Here is a 26,333-nt window from a genome sequence, read left to right as displayed (position 1 = left end):
TATTACTTGCTCACTTCTTCAATTTAATGCGTCTATGTAACTTTGTCTCCAAATTGAAATGTCAAATCTACCCCTTTGGAGTGGGATCTTTCTTAATACAAACAATAGAACCCTTGGAAATTTGAAAAAAGACAAGGGCAATTTTGGGAAAAAAGAAAGAAAAGAACTAAAACAAAACCCTGAACTTTCAACATAATTACAAAGAGATACAAGGCTTTCACTCGTAAAAAATAGAAGATGAGGGGCATTTAAAGAAAATTTGTCAAAGGTGGAGCCCCTCTTCTACCCCAAGTGCCTCCTCTTCCCTCTTCCCTCTTCCCGCTGGGCTCATTCCCAAACGTTCTGCTCCGGCGTTCACTTCTCCAGGGCCGCCACCTCCGAGCCCCGGCGCTCCCGCATCTCCTCGGAAAGTGAGCTCCCCCCTCTCGTCCTCAAGTAATCAAGTAAGCTCTCTCTCTTTTTGATTGTTCTATATCAGTGATATGCCTTTTTGATCTGCCATTTTAGGGTTCCTTTGTTCATCTTTTGTTCGGATTGTTCAAAGTTTATGCATGGCGCAATGAAATAGCAGACTGCATGTGTTCTATCATTTTTCTTTCGCCGACAATGTTCTTTGTGTTGGCTACTTCCTCTTAGCTTTCGTGGCATCGTTGTGTGTTTGCGTCACTGAACTTTTCCTACCGTTTTCTGTTTGTTGTTGAACTATTGAAACTAGCATTTGGGTGAAATTAGGGTTGTTCGTTCTCCGTTTTATTTTTTGCGGATTTGGTCGGAAAAAAATCATCGAGAAGTAACTCAGTGGATCGCTCACAACAAAGGAATGACAAACGTCGTCAATAAGCTGGATTAACAAGGAGATTGAAACTATCTTATTAAAGTTCTGTGGGAGAGCATTGTGTCCATGTAAAGCTGCTCTGTAGGGCGTCCATTGACAATCATTCCGTTCTGATGGATCACAAACTTTGGCAGCGCAAACTAGCAAAGGAACCGGCAACATTGTGTGTGTTTGCGCGTGTTATTGTTATTATTTTTTTTAACCTCCCACCTCCTTTCAAGCTAGATGGCTGCCTTGAGAAGCCGGCAGAACAAGGTCTTTGTGAATGCAACTTTTTAATTCATGGTCTACAAAGACACAGTTTTTACAACAAACTCCACTTAAACTTCCATAGGCTTAGTCCCATGGGCTGACACCAGTAGAAGTTTAACCCTACACGAGATTGGGTCCTTCCACCACACATGAGGGGAAGCCCAACACTCATGATCATCATTCTCATAATTGGGAGGATGTTTTTACCCCCTTATAACATGCATTTTTAATGTTTTTTATTTATCCCTGCAAATAATTTGGAGGTAACATTTTGCCTCTAGCTGCGAAATATAAGGTTTTGTTTATCTATGCCCCACAATTTTGGATTTACTTTGGCAGAAGATGTCAAAAATATTGTGTCACGTTTGGTTTGTTGAATTGAATGGAGTGGGAATGTAGTAGCACCTCTGTAGAAATATAATAGTTTTAAAATATAAGATTGATGCTATTCCTAAGCAAATGACTAACAAAAGTTGGTGTTATTGAAATTACAATACTAAACAGTTTAGATTGTGTGGTAATTCCTTTAAAACTTCCAAACATGTTAAATCATTTGTGAATATTGAGTTCATTTAATTATTTGAGAACTTAAAAATATGGGAAAAAATTAAAATAAGAAAAATTATCGTGTATCCATAAGCAAAGAAAAGCATCTTACATATTTAAGAATTTTTTAAAAAAAATCCAAAACATAGGAAAATAATTTCATTTTTCAAATTATACAAAGAATTTGCATAATTCATATTAAGGAAATTGAAAAGGTAATTGGAGGGATTTGCATCTTAGATAAAAATATTGTGGAAAATTGGAAAAAAAAAAAAAATGCATCATCTCAATGTTTGGGTCATGTTCTTTGTGATTTAGAGAAGAAATCATCACAAAAAACCCCCTAACAAATTCCCAAAATACTTTTTTGGCCAATCCTAAAGAAAATAGAAGTAGAAAAGTGAAGAAAATAAAAGTAAAAAGGGTAGCCATTGTTGTTGTTGTTGGTATATAACTGTGAAGAGGGAGGGAAGGAGGGAGGGGGAGTGAGAATCTGCATCTCTATTTGATATGGTCACCCTCAATTGACTCAATTTTAGACATTGTTAGAGAAGAGGTGGTTAAGAGAGGGAAAGGGAGAGAGGGAGATTCACAACCAGCAACCAAGGAAGTGAGGCTTGCTGAATGTTGTTAAGCATTGTTTCTCATCTTGACCACATAAGTGGTAAGCTAGGGAGCACTGATACTGTGGGGTGCAGATACGACACCATACTGACACGACAATACAACAATTTTTTTAGAAAAATGAGCATATGACGTGGTCAGGATATGTTAGTAGTTAATTTAGAAAATATATTTAGGCATGTTTTTCCTTTTAGGGTGACAAATGTTTTAGGCATGTTTTTCCTTGTAGATGACAAAAGTTGAGGTAATTTAGTTTAAAATGAATTGAGAGAGAGAGAGAGAGAGAGAGAGAGAGGCTCTTCTCTATTTGATATTGGGGCTCTCAATTGACTCGATTTTATATGTGTTGTTTAGACTTGGCAAAATGGATAAAACTCCATTAGTCCAAATCAAATCCAATTTGCTTAAGTGGACTCATTTTTTATCCATCTTTAAAAGAGTCGGATTTGGATTGCAATTTGGCTAGATTATTTGCCTGACTCACCACAAATTATCTAGATCTGATAAGCTTTGGTAGGATTATGATGGATGCTATAATGTGACGGTTTAAAACACTACAATTGGTTAGGGGTAGCAAAATGGGTTAACGGGCCAAATTCGGGCGGATCATAAATGGGTCAGGGTTGAATAGGTTTGGGTTCAGGTTCGGATTGATTTTCGCCTGTTTAATAAATAGGTCATAAACGAGTTACCTGTTTAAAAAATATAATTTATTTATTTTAAAAATTTTTAAACATTTTATATGACATTTTTTTTAAAAAAAAAAACACTCCCCTTTCATTTTGTGAAGATCAACAGTGCACAATGAAAACTCAGCAAGAAAGAACACAACGCGAGGCTCAAAATCTCCAATCAAACCATATATCTAACAAAATGTAAATGTGGAGCGTGCAAGGTGAAGAATAGAGCAAAAATTACCTCGAATCGAACCAGATTAGAGCTCGCAATCGAGCTTCCTCAATCGAATTTGGGATCGTAGGCGATAGAATCCAACACCCTAACGGATCGCCAGTCGCCAAGGCGCGGGAGGTGAGGGGAGGAAAGGAGAGGCAAGGTGTAAGGAGATTGTTGGTGGAGGACTCGCCCAACACCTCAAAGACACCTCCTTGTTCCAACTCTCCGATGCAAATTCTTCATCCTCTTGTCTCTCCATCTTTCGATTCCAGGTCGCTGCGCTCTCCATCGATCCCTCTTTAGTCCCTCTTTGCTTTAGCAACACCGCCTAGTTCGTCACCAACTCATCAACACTTCGAGTTGTGTGGGAATTGGAAAAAAAATAATAAAAAAAAACAAGATTGGATTGAAAAGGTTGGTGAAACAACTCAGCTCGATCAGTCCTGTAGATCTAGAGACATGGTGCAGCAGGGACTAACTTGGTGCAGAGCCTGCGTTGACGTCAGGTTAAAGGTGACTTCCCAGTTGGTGGCTAGATCCCAAGCACTCCGCCAAATGCTTCTACTTCACCAATCACCATTTTGTATGCTGCGGGTTGGGGTGGCAAAACGGGTCACCCGATAGGTGACCCGACCTAAACCCGCCTAAATCGTTTAAAAAACAGATCAGGTCTGGGTTGACTCGTTTATAAACGGGCAAGCTTGTTTGAAACCCAAACCCGATTTAAACGGGCGGGTTATGGATCACCCGTCAGGTTTCGACCCGTTTTGCCACCCTTACAATTGGTTATAGAGACTTTCAAGGTTTAAAGTTATTAAGGAACTTCTATTGGTTAATTCGTTTAAGAATTAGTTCTTAAAAGAGTTATGCTTTTTATATTTACATTTATATGGAAAGTTATATTTAGAATTATGAGTTTTCGTTAATTTTGAGAATTATGTTTTAAAAGTAGTTATATTTTTTATTTAAATTCAAATAGATTTTAAATTTATGATTGTAGTTTTAATAATAGTTATGTTTTCTATTTAGTGAATGATTTACAATTTATTAAATAATAAATTCAAACACAATTTAAACAACAATAATAACAAGCCTTAAGTCTCATTAAGTGAGATCAGTTACATGAATCTTTTTTTGTCAATTCACACAATCGAGGGCATTTTCCTCGATTTGCATTTCAAATGCCCAAAGCTTCTTAGCTGCCCTTCCCTTATCTTATCTTTTATGGTGCTATGCCTAACTTGTTCTTTGCTGAATTTATCCTTTAATGTAGTACGACATCCACCATAGCACTTGAATTTTGGCAACTTTTACTTTTTGGATATGTTGTCCTTAGTTGCCAAACATTCTGATGAATAGAGCATGGCTAGTTTTATACCCATCCTATAGAAATTTCTTTTTAATTTTAAGAGTATCCTATGATCATGTAACACACCTAAAGTAATCCTTCATTTTACCCAACCTGTTTTAACTCTAGGTATTACATCCTCTTCAATTTCTCCTTTCGCTTGCATAATAGATCCAAGCTATCAAAATCTATTGTGCCATTAATTTGTTGATTCTCAAGTTTAATCTTATCTCCAATATTCCTCCGTACGTGGATGAAATTCTATTTCATATATTCTGTCTTATTTATACTTATCCTAAAACCTTTGGACTCTAAATTTGTTCTCAAAATTTTAACTTAGATTCTAGTCCATTCCTACATTCATCAATCAAAACAATATAATGTGCAAATAGCATACACAATGTGATCTCGTTTTAGTTGTTTGTAGGGAGTTCATCAACCACTAAACCGAAAAAACATGGGCTCAAAGTTGAACCTTGATATACACCAATTGTGATTGGAAATTTTCTAGACTTTCCTTGTGTAGTCCTAATGCTGCTCATTACTATATTACATATCTGTAATGGCATCAATATATATATTGCGTACTCCCTTCCCTAGGTCAGTAAAAACCATATGTTGGGGCATAGGGCTGCAAATGAGCTGAGTTGTGCCAAGCTTCAGCATGTTCAAGCTTAGATCAACATAGGAAGAGGCAAGCTCAGGCTGAAGCTCGAGCTCGACTCTGCTCAATGCAAGCTTTAAAAGTTGGGCTCGAGCTCAAGCTTGAAGCATAAATTATTGGCTCGAGCTCAACTCGGGCTCACCTTGGTTTAGCCTATAAACTCAAGGTTTTCATGCACAAATCAAGGGACTCCTTGGTGTGGGTTTGGAGCATGTACAAATGATAGCTTAGCCATGGGGATGGGGATTTGAATGGGAGAAGCCTGCATTTATAAGCAAATGAGAGACTGGAACTTTCAAGGGGTTTGCAATGTGGGACAAGGAATGCGATGGAGAGCAATTGCAACTTGCCTTGAGCCAACTTGTTCCACATTGAGAATTCTAAAGGGGGAGAGCCTCCCCATTTCTATAAAATCTCACCCCCTTCTCTTTCTTTTCTCCTGCACTCACTTGTAATTTTAATTCTAATAAAAGCTGAAAAATTAATAGTACAAAAATTCAATATAAAAGGGAAATTATAGGTAAAAAAGTATTAGAAAACTTATTAATATAATGTAAACAGATTATTGTTGATTTGTGGATGAATAAATAGCTAAAGTAATAAGTTAAATAAATAATAAGCAATAGCTAAAAGATAATGATCTTGGAACTAAAATCAAGCCTATTATTGAGCCTATTCAAGCTATTCATGAGCCGAATGAGCCGAGCCCACCTGTGCTCAGGTTTGGTTTGTTTAGTAAATGAGCTTGAAAATTTGACTCAAGAATCGCTCATTGAGATAATAAATAAGCTCAAATAATTAAAACTTTAATTGGAATGTAAGTAGTCCTATAGATTTCCCACTTCTCATCTTTTTTGAAGTTCATCTTAACTTCAGTGGCTCAAATTTTTACGAATAAATCTCATATTTTTATTCTTTTCCTCATTTTTCACTTCTAAGTCATTATTCTTCTTGAAAGATTAATACACTTTTGTTGTCAATATCCTAGGCATAAAACTAAATTGATTCTCTAAGACCCTCATTTTAATCTTATTCTTTGTTCAACTATGCTTTCCCACAATTTCATCGGATTGATTATAAGTTTAATTTCGCGATAGCTGTTACAATTTTCTTGGCTTTTACAATAGTATTGAATATACTTCCATTTTCGATTAAGCAATTCCAAACTTCAATTGGGTAGTTATTTAGTCCTATAGATTTCCCACCTCACATCTTTTTTAATGTCATCTTAACTTCAGTAACTCTAATTTTGCAAATAAATCTCATATTTTTGGTCCTTTCCTCATTTGTCAGCTCTAGGTCAATCTTTTAGTTTGGTTTTCATTAAACAACTTATTAAAGTATCTTCACCACCTCTCTTTTATGTCGTCATCTTTAACCAAGACATTGTCATTCTTATCCTTTATATATTTTATATTACCTAAATCTGTGCACTTTCTTTTTCTAACTTTAGCAAGTTTATATATGTCTCTTTCCCCTTCTTTTGTATCTAGTCAAGCAAGGGTTTTTAAAAATTCAATCTAGACACTTTAGTTCAGCAAAGAGCAGTGGTTTACTTTGGTTACTAGTTGGCATAGTGGGCTTGGAGCAAATGAGTTTAATGTAATTTTTTTTTTATTTTTTTTTTTGTGACACCTTGGAGGGTGCTTGATTTCTTGTACTACAGTTTGACATCCCCTTGATGCTTTTTTAATATATGCTTTTTTACTAATTAAAATAAAAATTGTCATAAGCTCTATGTTTTGCTTCATTAATGACCTTTTTTGCATCTTTTCTTGCCTCATTATACTTTTCAAGGTTTTCCATGTTTCTACAATTTTGCCATGTTCTATACCAAATTCTTTTTGTCTTTACAACTATTTGGGCATCTTGATCACACCACCAACTTTCTTTACTTCCTGACAATCTGCTTCTGGATTAGCCTAAAATCTGCTATATGTTAATAGAGCTAGCCATTCTATTCCACAAAGTGTTCGCATCTACCTTGTTTGCTATTGTTTAGACACGCTCTTCGGTCATTTTCTCTTTAAATTTTATTATATTTTCTCCCTTTAGATTCCACCACCTAATCCCCTTGCATTGATTTAAATTCTCTTTCTCCTCCATTTATTAGTACATATATTTGATATTAGAACTGAGAACTCTTATATTGTATAGTCAAACTTTCACCTAGCATAACTTTACAATTCTTAAATGATCCCTCCTAGTTAAGAGAAGATCTATTTGGCTCTTATTTTGTCCACTCTTGAAGGTTTTTAAGTGTTATTATTTTTTATTAAAGCATGTATTCATTATAACCAAATTGTAATATGAAATCGTGTCATCTGGCTTATTTTTATCTCCATATCCATGGCCTTTATGTATCCTCTCACGACCTTTATTGTCCTTTGCAATGTGTCCATTTGTGAATGTTTTTTTAGACTCTAGTATCTTTTGTCTATATCTTTCCAAAATTATCTTTTGAGGTTCTCTATATTCACTAATGACATTTATTTTCTCTACGCCTAGAGCTATCTTGATTTTATGATTCTAGCCCCTATTTTTTTAACAGCCATCGCATTATCTTTTAGGTCTTTGGCTACAATGATTCTCTCCCATTTTTATGTTTCTTTTTTTCAGTGTACCAAAGTTTAAATCTTGATTTTTCAATTTCTCTAACTTTCTCCCCTATCGCTAAGTCTCTTGAAGCAAGATAATGTTATGAAATAAGTTATCGACCAAATAAAAAAATATATATTATGAGGAATGAAAGATTATTTGCAAACTGCCGCAGATTATTCAATTTGAATCGCCACTTAAGATAAGTTACCTTGAGAAAGGGAGTGTCACAACATGCAACCGAGGAGGAGAGGATTGCTAAATGAAGTTGAGTATGTGAGAGAGAGAGAGAGAGGGAGAGAGAGAGAGAGGGAGGGGTGATCAATCGTTGAGAAAGGGAGAGTTGCAACATGCAATCAAGGAGGAGAGGATTGCTGAATGGGGAGAGTCGCAACATGCAATCATTGCTGAATGATACCACGTAACTGGTAATCTAGGAAGCACCTACGCTGACATGGCACACAAATACAACGCCATGTCGGCATGGCGATACAACAATTTTGGAAAAATGAAGTGGCCATTCTTGTTTGTCGCAATTATTGAGACGTTGTTAGTGAAGGGGTGGTTGATCATTGAGAAAGGGATAGACATTCGCAACATGCAACCAAGTAGGAGAGAATCATGGTTTTAAATAAAGGCCGCGACTGTTACGTAACGCCGTTACGTAAAGGTTTTTTGGGTTACCGATACAGTTACACACCGCGAAATCAGTGGGAAGAAAAATCACGGCCGTAGCGGCCGTTACGGACCGCGACCGTTACGTAAAGGCCGCTACGGCCGTTACGTAACCGCTACAGGACTGTTACACCAAAAAAATATTTTATTTTTTACTTTTTCTTCTCACTTTTTCTCTCTCTTTCATATATCATTCTCAATATACCAAGTGGCAAGAGGTGGAAAAGATTATAATGAGGATGACAATGATACAAAATTTACTTTTTCTTTAAATACTCACAATAGATGCATTAATTAACAATTTCAAAATACTAACTTGTTAAGAATTTTTTTTTTAATAATATTAGTAATGTGATATTTATGTTCTTTATTTTTCAACTTCAACGTTCTTTCTTTTCTAGCTATTTTATATTTATATTATTCGTATGTCTTATGTGTCTAATAGATTAATGGAGTGTATAATGTATTTTATTTTATTAATTCATTTAGCACACATAAGAATTTATCACAGATAAGAACAATGAGAAGTATAAATACGCGCACACACGTAATTTTCTATCAATGATGGTTTAAAACAAATGTAAACTTGTTGCCCTTACCAAATAACTTAGTTACTCGAACTAAAGGGTCCAAAATACACTAAAACCCTTTCTAAGAATGGCCAAAAGCTTAAAACATGCAAGTACGCTAATATGCACAAGGTTGTACGTGCTTAAAAAAAATTCACAGCCGTTACACCCACTTTCCGTTATGTAACATCCGCTACTCCTGCTTCCCGTTACACCTGTTACCGTTACGTTATGCTACCCGCTACCGCGATTTAAAACCATGGAGAGAATACAACTATTATGGAAAAATGAGGATATGACACGGTCAGTGTATGCTGAGTAATTAATACAAAAAAAAAAAAAAAATTTAGATATGTTTTTCTTTTAGATGGCAAACATTGAGGTAGTTTTTAATTTAAAATGAAATATAGGCATCACTTTTGCATAATTATATTAGAATCATCAACTACATTCATTTTAGAGAATATTGGTCTGACAAAAAAAATGAAAGCAAGAGAGCCCTAGCAGTAGGGTAGTGATTGATGAAGCCCATCATTGTTACTCACAAGTCATCCAGTTCACCCTTCATTTTTTTTTTTTTTTTCAAATAAGAATAAATAAACAAAAACAAAACGGAAGGACTTCATGCATCAACTATTGTAGAAATAAAGTGGTGCTATGGAGGGCGATTGGCGAACTGCCTATACCACAAAGGGGGGTATTAAGGAAGGAGAAAAGAGGAGTGGTAGGAGAATAGGGAATGGGGTGATTGACTACACACAATGAACAGTCCAAGTGAACACTCGAAACCCCTAATATCTCAAACTGAAGCAGCAAGGTAGAGGAACCCTTGCACGCATGGTTCCCTTTGGGGTCTTATCATGGCGCTCGCACGAGGGTCCAAATTTGTGAAGTCCAAACGCTCAACCTCAACCCTCAACCTTGACTCTCCACTTCTAAAACAAGGGATTTTATATAAAGGAGCCAAGAAAGCTTGTAAAATGCAAGCGTTTTGCTGCAAAGATGTCTTAAAAATGTCAGCATAGTGTCATGTTGGTCTGAGTGTGCTCCACCCGTGTTCTGAAATTTAAAAAATATTTGTGTCCGGTATGTATTAGGACATGTCAAACTATTGTCCTTGTTTGACACATGTCAGATATTGACGCTACAACCTTGGAAGTCTTCATGTTTCCTAGGTGGTAATCAAAGGATATTTTAAAAAGTGTATCTTGGAACCTGCCTGACTGCCTCTTAATTTAAAATCCATTATTTAGCTAGTCCTATTTAGAGTGTATTCAGTGTAAACAAGCAACTCCTTAGGCAGCATTTGGTTTGCAACTTGTTTCAACATTCCTGGGAATGTGACATCCATGGTATTTCATTTCCACATTTGTTTCGTGGCTGAAATTTGACATATATCACATCTTCTTGAATGAAGGATTCCCACAAAACACAAAATCGTATTCCTATTCTCCACTGTGGGTAAGTTCATGAAAATCTTGGGACTAAATTACCCTCACTATGTTGGCTGAGCAGACAATAATGCTCCCATAATATAATATTATTACATGCTATTAATATATTTAAAATAATAAATTGTTGTGATAACAAAAGTATAAATCAAGAAAAAATTAAATGAATATTATTATTGTGTTACGATTATATAATATAATTGTTGAAATTTTGAGACAATGTTTGCCTCTAGTTATTCTATTAATATATTTAAAACAATAATGCTCCCATAATATAATATTATTACATGCTATTAATATATTTAAAATAATAAATTGTTGTGATAACAAAAGTATAGATCAAGAAAAAATTAAATGAATATTATTATTGTGTTATGATTATATAATATAATTGTTGAAATTTTGAGACAATGTTTGCCTCTAGTTATTCTAGTTAGTCAAATTGAATTTTTTTATTGATGATGGTTGAAATCTTAGAACATTGATTCAATTGGGTACATGTTCTTAGTAGGTTTTTGTCCTGAAAATAAGGTTATTTTCTATATTTTGTTGAGACACGAGTCAAGCAACAACAACAACAACAAAAAAACCAAGTCTTAGTCCCACTAGGTGAGGTCGGCTATATGAATCCTTTTCCGCTAATTTATGCGATCATGGACCATTTCTTTTGATAGATTCAAGGATATTAAATCCTTACTCACTATCTCCTCCCAAGTTATTTTAGATCTACCCCTTCCCCTTCTACTTCCCCTCACAGTAACTAAGTCACTCTTCCTCACAGGTGCACTATGTGGCCTACGTTGCAAGTGTCCATACCATATGAGTCGTCCCTCCCTTATCTTATCTTCTATAAGAGCTACACCTAACTTTCCACGAATATATTCATTCCTTAATTTATCTTTCAATGTTATACTACTCATCCATTTAAGTATTCTCATTTCAGTAACTTTTACTTTTTGGATATTATGTTTCTTCGTCGCCTTACATTTTGATTCATATAGCATAGCTGGTCTTATAGCTGTCCTATAAAACTTCCCTTTCAATTTTAAGAGTATTCTATAATCACAGAGCACACTTGAAGCACTTCTCCATTTTACCCAACTTGCTTTAACTCTATGCATTACATCATCTTCAATTTCTCCTTCAGCTTGCATAATAGATCCAAGGTATCGAAATCTACAAGTGCTATTTATTTCATCATCATCAAATTTAACTTTGTCTCCAATATTCCTCCTATCATTACTAAAATTACATTTCATATATTCTGTCTTATTTCTACTTATCCTAAAACCTTTAGATTCCAAAGCTTCTCTCCATAATTCTAACTCAGCCTCTACTCTGGCCCTAGTTTTGTTAATTAATACAATATCATCGGCAAACAACATACACCATGGAACCTCCTTTTGAATACTCTTAGTCAATTGGTCCATCACTAAAGTAAAATGATAAGGACTCAAAGCAGATCCTTGATGTACACCTATGGTAATTGGAAATTCTCTAGTTTCTCCATCTATAGTCCTTACACTAGTTATTACTCCATCGTACATACCCTTAATGACATCGGTATACCTACTACACACACCTTTTTTTTTCTTTCTAAAACCCACCATAGAACTTCCCTAGGTATCCTATCATATGCTTTCTCAAGGTCAATAAATATCATATGCAAGTCCCTCTTCTTTTCCCTACACTTTTTCATTAATCTTTTTAAAAGATAAATAACTTCTGTGGTAGATTTCCTAGGCATAAAATCAAATTGATTTTCTGAGACCTTTGTTTCTAACCTTAATCTTTGTTCAACTACCCTTTCCCATAGTTTTATCATATGACTCATAAGTTTAATTCCACAATAGTTAGTACAATTTTGAATATCTCATTTATTTTGTATATAGGTATTAAAGTGCTTTTCCTCCATTCATCTGACATTTTCTTAGTTTTTAAAATTATATTAAATAAATTAGTTAACCATATAATTCCGTTATCACCTACGCATTTCCAAACTTCAATTGGGATGTTATCTGGTCCCATAGCTTTCCCATTGTTCTTCTTTTTTAGTATAAACTTAACTTTGTTAACTCTAATTTTGTGAATAAATCTTATATTTTTAGTCTTTTCCTCATTTGACAATTCTAAGTTTAGGCCTTCTATTTGGTTTTCATTAAACAACTTGTTAAAGTAACTTCGCCATCTTTCTTTAATGTCTTCGTCCTTAACCAAGACAATATCATCCTCACTTTTTATACAATTTACATTTCCTAAGTTCTTACGCTTCCTTTCTCTAGCTTTAGCAAGTTTAAATATATCTCTTTCCCCTTCTTTTGTATGTAATCTATCATACAAACTATTAAATGATCTATATTTAGCTTCACTAACGACCTTTTTTGCATCTTTTCTTGCCTCCTTATATTTTTCAAAATTATCTCCGTTTCTACATTTTTGCCATGTTTTATACCAAATTCTTTTTGTTTTTATGATTTTTTATACATCTTTATCCCACCACCAACTCTCCTTGCTATTCGAGAATCTTCCCCCTGATTCACCTAAAATCTCTTTTGCTATCTTTTTAATAGATCTAGCTAATCTATTCCAAAGAGTATTTGTATCTATCTCATCCTCTATGGTCCAATCCCCATTTTTGATCATTTTATCTTTAAATTTTATTATATTTTCTCCTTTTATGTTCCACCATCTAGTTCTCTTACACTGGTTTATTTTATCATTTTTCTTCCATTTTTTAATACATATATCTAACACTGAGACTCTATGTTGTGTGGTTAGGCTTTCACCTGGAATAACTTTACAATCCTTGCATGATAAATGATCTACCCTCCTAGTTAAAAAAAAATCTATTTGACTTCTATTTTGTCCACTTTTAAAGGTTATTAAGTGTTCTTCTCTCTTTTTAAAGCAAGTATTCATTATACTAAAATTATAAGACATAGCGAAATCTAAGATCATCTCCTCAGACTCATTTTTGTCTCCATATCCATATCCTCTATGTGTCTTCTCATAATTTTTATTATCTTTTCTAACGTGTCTATTCAAATCTCCTCCTATAAATATTTTCTCAGTCCCTGGCATGCCTTGTATAATACTATCCATATCTTCCCAAAATTGTCTCTTAAGATTTTCTGCTAAGCTGACTTGAGGAGCATAAACACTAATGATATTTATTATCTCTTGTCCTAATACCATCTTGATTTTTATAATTCTATCCCTTACTCTAGTTACGTCCACAATCCTAATACCATCTTGATTTTTCTTTTCCAGTGTACCAAAGTTTAAAACCTGATTTATCAATTTCTTTAGCTTTCTACCCCACCCACTTAGTTTCTTGAAGGCAAATTATATTAATTCTTCTTCTGATCATTGTATCCACAATTTCCATGTTTTTACCCGTAAGCGTCCCTATATTCCAAGTGGTTAATCTAATCCTAGTTTCCTGAACTAATGTCTTTACCTGCCCACATCCAGAATAATGCAGAAACCCTCGCATATTTGACACCGTACCCGGGCGCCGACACGGCGCTTTGCTTTGGGGCAACGACCTAGCCAACCCTCACCTACTTTTCTCTACACCCGGGTGGTTCAAGTGCAGCGCGTCGCTCGTAGGGGACGCCCCAGTAAATATTCGGTAAGGATTCATATCATAGTGATCTGACAAATTTTACGCTAGTTGTCAGCTACCTAACGCAACCTTTCTCCTTTACCCGGGCTTGGGACCGGCTGTGTGTGAAAAAATTAGGACATTAAGTGCATCACAGGCGGAGTTTGATACACGAGTCAAGCGTACAATAATAATATTTTCTCCATGTTCAATTAAGCATTGACGTGGGCCTTGTGTGTAACATTCTTGGGAATCTCATGACATGAACTAAGCAAGAATATCCCTTTCCAATGAGAAGCATCCCATTCCAAGGGAAGTCATTCCATGGGATTTTTTTCATCCTGCAAACCAAACACTACCGTAATCATTTCATGTGTAAACAATTTAAAATCTTACTGTGAAAGTGGATGTATTATCATTTAAAAATTGTGAAGATTAAAACTCTTAACTACCAAACATAGGATATTTGTGTTAGATATTTGTATTAGAAAATGAAATAGAGAGAATAAAATGGATCAATGTAAGGGAATTGGGTGGTGGAACTTGAAGGGAGAAAATGTAATAATATTGAATGATAAAATGATAAAAAAGTAAATTGGGCAATTGGAGATAATGTAAATGCGAACATTTTACAGCATTATATGGTTAATTAATTAATTTTATTAGAAATATGGCAAAGAAGGCATTAGATAAATGGAAGTGGTTAAATGATAAACAAAGTTGGTGGGGGATGAGGACGTCCAAAAATTAGTTAAAAGATTGAAAAGTAGTATAAGACATGGCAGTGGTGTAAAAGTACGGATAGTTTGAGAAGTATGAAATGAGAAAGATGCAAAGAAAGTTGGTAGCAAAGCCAAATTTTGAGCTTATGATGACTTGTTTACTCAACTAAACACTAAAGATGGAGAGAAAGACATGCAAACTTGCTGAGGCTAGAGAAAGAAAGAACTAGAGCTGGGCAATTTCATTTGTATAAGAAGCACATTTTTTTGGAAGAAGGAAAAGGAGAATGTTATTAGCTTGGCAGATGGAGAACAAAACTGGGCAAAGCTCTTTAGAATACAAAAGATCTGTACGATCTGAATTTATCTAGCTATTTTGGTTCCATAGCATCTACCCAGAACATCTGATGTAGGATGGTTCTAAGTAGCCCTAGTCCTACGGTTGATCCTCTTTGTAGCACATACACAATATCATAATCTATATGAAGAATTGAATAGCATGAACATCACAAACATATTCTAATGATCACAAATTGTTGATATTTTGAAAACATATATGATTTGGTTTAAAAGCCCTTAGTTGATCATTTCATTCAAGTAATCAAATTCACTTGAAAAGATGTTGTATTAGAAGTCTTAGATCACAAGTCCTAGCATACAAATCAAATATCCCTAAGCATGGTACTAGCAAGCATGTTCATGTAGAAAATCTACGAAGATTCAAAGACAATGAACAAGGTTTTTCAATCAAGGATTTGGGTGGAGTTTCAAGGCTTACAAGGTACCTTTAGGGGCTGTTTTATATGGTCACAAACAAGGAATTGAAACGAGCTTACCAAAAGGTTCGGAAGGACAAACACCAAGATACACGAGTACTCAATCGCACCACGAACAAGCTTGTTGATCCTTAGGAATCTTGAGACAAGAATGAAGTTTGAGGAAGGTTGTGGCTGTGAGCTATGAAAGAGGAGTGGGTGTGTAGTGTTGATGATGACGTTGATTTTGTCATGGTCTCTCACCACCCGATCTTCCTGGGAGATGGAACGTAGTAGCCTCACACTGCTCACTCACAAGGAGAGGAACGAGGTTCACAAGTTCAAGCAAAAGCTTCTTTTTTTAATTGATAATGCAAGATACCTTTTACAATACAAGTGATGACATATATATAGCCTTACATGAGCTTGCACATGACTTGTACATGGCTTCTTAAGATATTAAAGAAAATACAAAAGTAAAATAAAACATTTAAAACATAGGTAATGAGGTTCCTAGGAAATAGGTGCCTAGGAACTAGAATAATTATGATAGTGAAGTCTAGGAACTTAAAATGAAATAAATGTTACTTGAAAAAAACAAGACTCTTTGACTTGCAAGTTGTCATGCTTCTTGAAAAACCAAGACTCTTTGACTTGCAAGTTGTCATCCTCTTTTCAAGCTAGCTTCTAAGAGAAGCTTCAATTGCTGCAAATAACATCCAATGGTGGACTTCAGGTGGTCGTCCATGTGTCACAATATCTGCGAAAGATACTCGAGGTGCATGTTGATCCCCATCAACATCACTTTGAATCTTCAGACTGGTAGCTTTGGGTGCAATTGTTTCATTCTTGAAAAGAGAAGCATTCCTGGTCTTCCATATATGGTAGATAAGTGCAGATTGGGTAAGCTTAACTTTTTCATCATTCTTTCCTTTTCCCGGATTGGAAAACCATTGCAGATCCCTTTCCCAACTTGTAAAGAGTTTGTTGTGGTGGAAAGAGAGGAAGCCTTCTGAATAGACTTTTTTTGAAAAGTGAGAATCAAAGAAAAGGTGCTCTCTATGTTCTTCACTTTGATTGCAGAGCACACTGTCTTTTCTGTTTTCCCCCCTACTGGAGACTGCTAAAGTTGCAAGTTATCGCTAACCAGCTGATGAGGCCCTGGGGATGCTGGTCTGAAACCAGATTCCTGACCACCATGGTATACTAGGATTGTGCATCCTGGTTTGATTCCAAGCTGAGGAGAAGGTTTAAGTTCCCAAGGAGTCTGCTATCCACTGGATTCTGTCCTCACTACTGGTGTCTGGGAAGTCTTCTGTTAGCTCAATCATATCAGCTAATCTTGCAGATCTTCTCCTTGGCCACTCCAAAGACTGGTTTTTAAGATTTCTGAAGCCTTGGTTGAAGAGGGGAGAGCAAAACTCAGTGGGAAAGTCGGAAACAGGATTACCTGCCTGAGGGCTCAAGGATGCCAGTTATCATAGAAGAGAAATTTTCTCCCCATTTCCAATTTTGTGCTTGATGCAGTTGTAGGCTTCTCCCCTTATTTTTATGATTTTTCTGAGTCCATGAGGCATTGGAAGGAGGCTTAACAAGTTTCTATCCTTGAGCTTGTGAGTTTGAGGAAGTGCATATATTTCAAATTAGTTTGAAAGCAGCAGCTTTGTTCCAATCTGAGATAAGTTTGATGCCTAAGCTTCCCTTGTCTAGTGGTTTACAAACCTTGTTCTAGCCAAATTTGCAACCAAATTTATTCCACTCATTCCCTTTGCAGAGGGAAGATTTGAGCCTTCTTTCAATTTCAACAATCACGGACGTTTGGAAGAAAAAGGGAGGAACACCGGTCAGCTGGGATACTAAGCAGCACTAACTTGATCAGTTGAAGACTTCCTGTGTAGGAAAGATGCTTCATGCTTGTGAGTGCAGTTATAGATTCTTGCAGTGATCTTGCCAATAGGCAGATGCAATCTGCCTTGCCTTTTTAGTGACAAGAGGCAGACCTAGATATTTAATGGGCAGGAAGCCTATTGTAGTATTCAGAATCTGAGATATGGTGGACTGATATGATGCAGGCATATTAGAGCAGAGCAATTCGGGCTTAGTAGGAATACATTTCAGACCTGAAAGGGAGTAAAAGAGGTCCAAAGCATAGTTTATAGCTTTAGCAGAATCAACATCACCATGGGCAATGATAAGGAGATCATCAGCAAAGCAGAAATTTGTGATTTTTAAAGGACTGCACTGCTGTGATGTTTTAATTTGCCTTCCACAGCAGCTCTTTGGAGAATTCTTGTGAAAACCTCCATTACCATAACAAAGAGATAGTCAGAGGTGGTCACCTTGCCTTACACCTTCCTTGGGAAAAGCCTTTTAAAGAACCATTAATGCCAATTGAGAAGGAAGGACCACATATACATTTTTAATCCAGTTGATGAAAATTGGAGGAGTTCCAATGCAGTGGAGAAGCTTAACAAGGAAGTGCTAGTCAATAGAATCAAAAGCCTTTCTAGCTACTTTTATTGCTGTCCTTGGAGCTCCAGAATTGAGATGATTAAAAAAAGTGCATGCATTAGTTAAAGAAGAATATGTGAAAGGAAGATAGTGAAATTATTTTAACAAGCTGTTTAATTAAAATCAAGTGAAAGGCCTTAATATAGAGTTACAAATTAGGAAAACTATTGAAATTCAAGATATATATATATATATATATGTAAATAGAGTACTTGAAGTTAAGTATGCATTTAAAAAGTTGAAAAATGGGAATACTGTATGAGGCATGACAATGTGGCTTCCCATTGAATTTTGGAAAAGCTTAAAAGATAAGGGTGTAATGTGGCTGACTCTTTTATTTAAGGAGATTAAAAAAATGCTGCACCTTTGTACCTGTACAAGCACTTTAGTTCTTTGTATATGATATTTAAAATTGTAATTACTACCTTGAAATTAAACTTATAAGTCTGCATTTTTGGAACTAGAAAAGAGTAATTGAGAAAAGATTAAGACTAAAAATGAGGGTTTAGGAAAACTGTTTAGTTTATGTGCCTACATGGAGTTCACCAGTCATTGGATTGTTTGTGATATTCCTTTGGATAGAAATGCTTTTGGTTGGGAATTTGATACTCTTATGGATATTTTCAGCAATCTCTGTTAGTCTCATTGTAAGACCAATTCTAATGAGCCCAAATGGGTTTTTGAGCAAAGATGGGAAGTTCAGTGTCAGCTCTTTCTACAAACACCTTAATTTCCTGGCTGAGAGCAGCACCTGCTTCCCTTGGAAGCTGATTTGGAAAAGGATAGTCCCCAAAAGTTTGCCTAGGAATCTACTCTAGGAAAAATCCTTACTATAGACAGTCTTCAGAAAAAATGTTTCCCTCTCGTCAATAGATGCAGCAGTAGGAATTAGTTGATCACGTCCTTCTGCATTGTTCATGGACCAATTGTGGAACTTAGACATCTCCATTGGAAATCAGAAGTGGGTCACTGCAGTTACAGTGGGAAGTGAACTGTGGGCTTGGAAAGGGACCAAGATCAAATAAGAAGGAAAAAGATCTCTCTCCCTCATTCCCCTTGCTATTTTCTGGGCAGAGAGAAAGGAATAGAAGAGCCCTTTGAAGGAATCATTTCTCCTATTCAGGCTGTCATGGACCATTGGATTGCTATGATCTCTAGCTGGCATCCTGGGCTGGTTGAAAGGGACCTTTTTGTAATCCTTAATTTTTTCTTGATACTTTCTTGATACTTTTCCATAAGGGATGTCTCTCTCTAGTTTTTTCCTTTGTTCTTGGGTGGCATCCCCATGATGCCTCTTTTATTTTATTTCTCTTTGCTGAAAAAAAATAACAAAGAAAAAAAAAACAATAGAGCCTATTTATCTATTGAGGATACTTATGGTGTTATGAACAAGTTTTGGAAAAGAAAGAGCCGGGGGGGGGGGGGGGGGGGGGGTTTGCATGTGGTTCTTATTGATGTTTTTTAAAAGGTGAAAGAGTAAGGTGAGGCATTTTGACCCTTATGAGGTGAGTCCTAGCCTTGCGGCATTAAGGTATAAAGCTTTTGGGAATTTTTATATTTTAAATAAAAATATGTAAATAAATTAAACATTATTTATAATAAATAAAAACTAAAAAAATTATAAATAAAAATTTATAAATTATATATAATTGTAATCTACTTGTGATCATTCAAAAAAAAAAAGAAACACTTGAATTCATTAAGCAATCCTGCAAAGATATATTTATATCATTACAATTTCAAATTATTTTTATGATTGAAGATGCAATTCTCAATTATTTTGGAAAGGTTGAGGTTCGATATTTTTTGAGATCAAGTCTTGATTTGTTTTTATCCCTTTGCTATATTTTATATTGTGCAAATTTATTGGTTTGTGGGTAACCAGAATTAACTAGTAGTACTTTTAGGCATGCAATGCTTGCAATTGAGCCTGAATGGCTGGATTGCCTGCCCAATTTGGGTTTTTTTTTTTTTTTATCTTGTATAGATGTTTTTCCAGTTAATTTAATCAGATGATTGTGTTTTTTTTAGCAATTTTTTATTTTCATCCAGCTTTATGATGTATTTTAGGTTAATTATGTGCAAAAATAATTACTATACCTTTTATTTGTTTTTATTTTGTCTAATTGAATAATTTGATGCAATGTATCATATATAATCTTCTTATACAATTACACAATTATGGATGTGTTCATGCATTATCACACAAAATGTAATCATCATTGTGTGATCTGCTCCTATGACCTGAGCAAATATTTCTCTCTGATTTTTCCCCCTTTTTGGAGGAGGGCTTATGTCACATGTGCTCATGACTTTGTTCTTTAGTGATTGGAAGCTTAATTTTATTGTTTCATAACCCCCATTTTATTTTTCCTTCTGTCTTTCCCTGATTCATCTGAATTGATTTTCATTGATATAAATTTGCAGGGTCTGTTGCTCGTGGAATATAAATTCTGGGTTGATGTTTCAAGAAATCTTGGTCAGTCCATACAGGCTATGCATTTTGTGCACTTGGCTATGCGGATATGTCAAATTAGAATGAGGTATAGAAGTTGCTGGTTTTGCCTTGTGCACTTCAAGTGAGGGAATTTAAGCTAGGTTTTTTGGATTCCGGATCAGTGATGGAGTGCAACAAAGAAGAGGCCTTTAGGGCTAAGGAAATTGCTGAGAAGAAGATGGAAAACAAGGATTTTGCAGGGGCTCGAAGGATTGCACTTAAGGCACAACAGCTCTATCCTGATCTTGATAACATTTCTCAGATGCTTTCTGTTTGTGAAGTACACTGCTCAGCTGAGCACAGGATGTTTGGGAATGAGATGGATTGGTATACCATCCTTCAAATCGAGCAAACAGCGGATGAGGCATCAATCAAGAAGCAATATCGGAAGTTTGCTCTTCTGCTTCATCCTGACAAGAATAAGTTTCCCGGTGCAGAAGCAGCTTTTAAGCTCATTGGGGAAGCTCAGAGAGTGCTTTTGGACCAGGGAAGACGATCCTTATATGACATGAAACGTAAATCTTCTTTAAGACAAGCAGCATCTAGTCAGCCAACTCAACGTGCATGTAAAAACACAACTGTTGGGAATTACACTACTAAGCAGTTCACAGGCCTGAAGCCCCAGAACCAGCATCTGCAACAGCAGGCTCAGCCAGCGTTTGCCAATGGCCGACAGACTTTTTGGACTGTCTGTCCTTCCTGTGCTGTGAAGTACCAATATTACCGGGAAGTCATAAACAGACCACTGACTTGTCAGAGCTGCCTCAAATCCTTCACTGCCTATGACATTAATGCCCAAGGTGCACCACCAGGAACGAACTTCAGGCAGCCTGCCGTTCCTGCTTCCAATGGAGCATTTCAGGGAAAATTTAGCCGGGAAAACCAAAAAATGGAGTCCTTCCCAAAAACCAGACGCACTTCTGAGGTTGAGGTGGGGTCTAAAACTGATACAAATTGTGGTAATGTAGGTGCAAAAGTTGGTAAGGGAGGATTTGATGAAGTTAAACCATCCAGGATGGCAAATGGCAAGAGAAAAAGGAAGCATGTATCAGAATCGAGCGAAAGTTGTGAGACTGGAAGCAGTGCAGACGTTGAGGGAGATGGTATCAAAGAGGGTGGTAATACTCCTGCTGGAGGAACATTTGGTTGTTTTGATGAGAGGTCTCCTAGGAGATCTAGCAGGAATAAACAGAATGTCTCTTATAGTGAGAAGTTAAGTGATGATGATTGCTCCTTGGGCTCTTCAAAAAGAGCGAAGGTGAGTGGATTGTCTTGTACCACCAAAGAAGGGAGTGAAAGTGGAGCATTGAAGGATGAGGTGTCCAAAAGGAAGAAAGGAGATGGGTCTGCTGCTGATGTGGGAAAAAATGAAAATGCAGCAAAGAAAAAAAAATCTTCCTTTGAAGAGGGCTTACCAAATGGACACAAGGATACTGGGGAGAAAGGGAAACAGAAAGCAATGAAAGAATGCACCAACGGTTCTGAGGCTGTTGATGATTCTGCGTCAAATGTAAACCCCAGGAGTGCACAAGATCAAGAGGCTTATTCATATCCTGATCCAGATTTTAGTAACTTTGAGAAGAAGGAAGGCTGTTTTAAAAGTGGGCAAATCTGGGCTTGCTATGATACCCTGGATGCCATGCCTAGATTTTATGCTCGGATCAGGAAAATTTTGTCACCTGCTTTCAGGCTGGTTATAACCTGGCTGGAGCCAAACCCAGATGGCAATGATGAGATTGCATGGGCCTCTGAGGGTCTGCCCGTCTCTTGTGGTAAATTTATGCTTGGGAATGATGATTACATTGACGATCCTTCAATTCTTTCTCACATGGTTTATTGGGAAAAAGGGAGTGGTAAAGATCCTTACAGTATATATCCAAGGAGTGGAGAAACTTGGGCCCTCTTCAAGAATTGGGATATTAAATGGAAATCTGATGAGAATTTTAACAGGGAGTTCAAATATGAATTTGTTGAAGTTTTGTCAGATTATGGGGAGGGCATTGGTATACGGGTGGCACACTTGGGTAAAGTGAGAGGCTTTGCCTGCCTATTTTGCCGAGTAGTGAAGGAAGGAGTGGACTCATTCCAAATTCCATCAAACGAATTATTTAGGTTCTCCCACAGGGTTCCTTCTTTTAAAATGACAGGTGAGGAAAGAGAAGATGTTCCAAAAGGATCATTCGAATTGGATCCAGCTTCTCTGCCTACTGACCTTGAAGAGATTGCTGTTCCTGAAAATTTTGAGGCAGAGGCTAAGAAAAAACAGCCCAAAGGTTTGTGGTCTAGTTCTTTGGCAGAAGAGACAAAGCCCACAAGGGGATTGCAGGGAAGTGCATTTGTGCACCAGGTTGAGAAGGATGCTAATTTAAACTCTGGGAGCAGTTCTGACAACATCGTAGAAAATTGTTGTAATGCTGAAGATTCAGATCCTGAAACTTATGAAATACCTGACCCAGAATTTTATGACTTTGATGCTGGTAAATCCCCAGAAAGGTTTCAGGTTGGTCAGATCTGGGCATTGTATAGCGATGAGGATGGTTTGCCAAAGTACTATGGTCAAATTATGAAGATAGATGCGCCTCCAAATTTCCAGTTGCATGTAAGGTGGCTCGAATCCTGCTCACTGCCTAAAGGCATGATTCGGTGGCATAAGAAAGACATGCTCATTTGTTGTGGTACATTCAAACTAAGGAAAGGCAAACCTTGTATTTATGATGCCATTGGTCCCTTCTCCCATCAAGTAAGATTGGAATCCACTGATAAGAAGGGTGAATATACCATCCTTCCCAGGAAAGGTGAAGTTTGGGCATTATACAAGCATTGGAAGGCTGAAATGACACGTCTTGACTTGAAAAAATGTGAATATGACATAGTGGAAGTCGTCGAAGAAAAAGATCTTTGGAGGAAAGTTTCTGTACTAGAGCATGTCTCTGGTTTTAACTCAGTTTTCAAGGCTCAAGTAAGAGATGAATCACCAGTGGTAATGGAGATCCCTGGGGCTGAGCTGCTTAGATTTTCACATCAAATTCCTGCATTTCAGCTGACCAAAGAGAAAGATGGCAGCTTGAGAGGCTTCTGGGAACTTGATCCAGCATCATTGCCGGTTGTTTTCTTTGGTTTAAATTGAAAATTGCAGGATGTCAGAGCTTTTCCTCCCCTAGTACTGACCGAGCGCGTATTTGCTTGCCTCGCTAGCCAGCAGCTTTGGTGGAAAGTAGAATGATTTTGGGGGATGACACCCAGATTTTGGGAAGGCCTAACCTTTAGGTTTGGATTATCTGTAAGCTAATCTACTTTTCTTAATTTTGGGATGCTTAAAAGTTAGATTTTTCTATTTTAATTTTTAAAATGTAGTAAGCTCGGTTCCTGTGGAAAGGGGAAGTAGGAATTCTGTGGTAGCTTGTTTGCAAATGCAGAGTATTGTGATTATGTGATTTCCCCCTCCCCCTCCCCCTCCCCAGTCCCCCCCCTTCCCTCAGTTGCTGGTCGGCTTTGTTTTCATCTGGAATATTCAATGCACTATTCTAGAGTTTGTTTTTGTTTGTTTTGTTCTGTTTTGTAGTTTAATGTTCCCTTTTCCCCCTTATCTCAGTTTTTGAATGGTGAAGAACTGTTGTCTAATAGGGGCACATGGAGCCCATATAAACAACCAAAAAAAGAAAAAGACATAATTCAAGTTTAATAATTTTGCCATTTTTTTTTATTTTTTTATTTTTTATCCAGGATAATTTGAGTTTTGGTGGGTTTATAGATTTTTCATTGAATAGAGTCATGTTACTAATATTATTATCAGTATTGGGCATTGAGCATTTTATGAAAATTTAACATTGATTTTGGTTTGTGATGGAAGTTGTGTAGGAGATGGCACAGAATGGGAGAAAATTGGTATTTGAGAGACCCACCCAGATTATATTATAGTGCGGATGTTGTTTATAACATAATTAGTTAGAAGAAAGAGCTTTGATGTCAAATGCAACAATTTCATCGTTTCAATCAATCATTTCACAATCCAACGGTGCATGATTTTTTGAGAAATCATTTTGTCTTTTCGCTGTTATAAATTATAATAGAAATACCACATGCTGCAAATGCCTAGATGATATGAAAATGTCACGCCATAGGAAATATGCAAGAAATAGGTTTTTTCGTTGTGAAAAACAATTTCTAGTTTTCTATTTCTAGATTTCGAGTAATCTCAAAAATGATTTCTTTTAAAAAGTATATAAAAAAATAAGAAATCTAAAATAATTCAATTTTCTCATAAAAATTTTAAAAATTATAAAAATAAACCTATTTTTCACAAGTGAATAGTGTCTCGATTTTTTATCCTTTTCAATCTTTTATACAGATATTGTAGAAATTGAAAATTATGATAATTTTTCATAACTGAAAAATACTTAGTTTTCCAATAAAAAATTTGTCTCTAGTTTTATAACCTTTTATAAATGCATGGTTAGTTGGCACCAAAGAATCAACTAGAAAATGAAAAGAAGGTAACCGAAAATAAATGAAAAAAAATTAGAAAATAAAAAATCAATTGAAATCAATCGAGGGTTCTAAATATTTAAATATGTCTCTTATGATTATAGATCAAATCTTTATGTAGACATTCTTCTAAAACTAAATAAAAATAATTTCCAAAAATTAGTATCAAACCTCGATCACTTCCATTTTAAAAATTTTAAATTTTGACGGATCGTTTGGTTGTGACAAGAAAAATATTTTTTTATAAGGATATTTTTGAAAATCTCATTCCTGAAAATAGGATGTCAAACTAAAGGAAATATTTTTGTTTGGTTCACATTGTAAGATTCCCAAGAATGTGCAAATCATTCACATATCATTGCTTAGTTCACAATGAGAATCTTGATAGGTACTTATAAAAATGACCCTAAATATGTGTACCGAATATATAAAGAATATTTATATTTTCTAACACAAAAGTCTACTACGAATGTGTACTTATCCTAAAATTTTCAACAACTATAAATTTAAAACATTTAACAGTTATAATTGAGAACATTATAGTGTCCATATATTGACTATTATATTGAAGTTTTATAAAACAATAACAATATTAATTATATTTAATAAATTAAAATATTAGTTAACATAAATATTAACACTCTTAATAGAGATTTTAAATATTTTCTTACTATTCACAATTAACATTTTTAATACTTATAATTAAAAATAAGCTAAATTCTATGTAACTTAATATTTCTAATTGCCATCTTAATATTTTCTAATTAAAATTTTAATTATTTCCTAGTTAATTATTAACTAAATTTTAATTAAAACTTTATAATTGGTATCTTTAATTAACATTTTATGTATATTTTTAAATAAAAATAACTAAATTTTATGCTAATTTAGAATTTTTGCTTTTAATTTGTTAATGATTTATATTATATTATAAGGGCATTATTATCTAAAAGTCAAAATACTAAGGGCAATTTGGTCCAAAAAGTAAGATTCTCGTGAGTAGAATTCTCATGAAACTTACCCAAAGGGGAGTTCGGAACAGGATGTCCATGTCTCTCGAGAATCGCTTCATTCTCTAGAATGTGAATATGTCCACCACGTCAGATTGTAATGTTCAAACGAACATGAGAATAAGATATCATGAACATCGAATGTCTCCTTCAAATTTTAAGAAAGCAACGTTAAAAGATAATGCAAAATAAAATGTCTCCTTAAAGTTTTAAAATATCCTCAAAAAGCTATCTTTTTTATTTCTAAATTTTATCATAAAAATATCTAATTTTATTATATTTCATGTCAA

The 26,333-nt window shown here is 35.5% G+C and overlaps 1 protein-coding gene across 1 annotated transcript; it reads left to right on the top strand.

Moving 5' to 3' along the window:
* The first annotated feature begins 261 nt into the window (after nucleotides 1–261).
* Nucleotides 262–24,086, top strand: LOC131151874 (uncharacterized). The gene is made up of 2 exons (XM_058103332.1): nucleotides 262–443; nucleotides 20,479–24,086. The coding sequence occupies exon 2, from the start codon at nucleotides 20,673–20,675 to the stop codon at nucleotides 23,673–23,675; it is 3,003 nt and encodes a 1,000-aa protein (XP_057959315.1). The 5' UTR covers nucleotides 262–443; nucleotides 20,479–20,672; the 3' UTR covers nucleotides 23,676–24,086.
* Nucleotides 24,087–26,333: the final 2,247 nt, after the last annotated feature.

Source organism: Malania oleifera, chromosome 3 (assembly GCF_029873635.1).
Source record: "Malania oleifera isolate guangnan ecotype guangnan chromosome 3, ASM2987363v1, whole genome shotgun sequence".
NCBI lineage: Eukaryota > Viridiplantae > Streptophyta > Magnoliopsida > Santalales > Ximeniaceae > Malania > Malania oleifera.
This window is presented reverse-complemented; position numbering and strand designations above follow the sequence as displayed.

Excerpts from the sequence above, each read along its gene's own strand:
- LOC131151874 (XM_058103332.1), top strand. The coding sequence starts at position 20,673 with ATGGAGTGCAACAAAGAAGAGGCCTTTAGGGCTAAGGAAATTGCTGAG.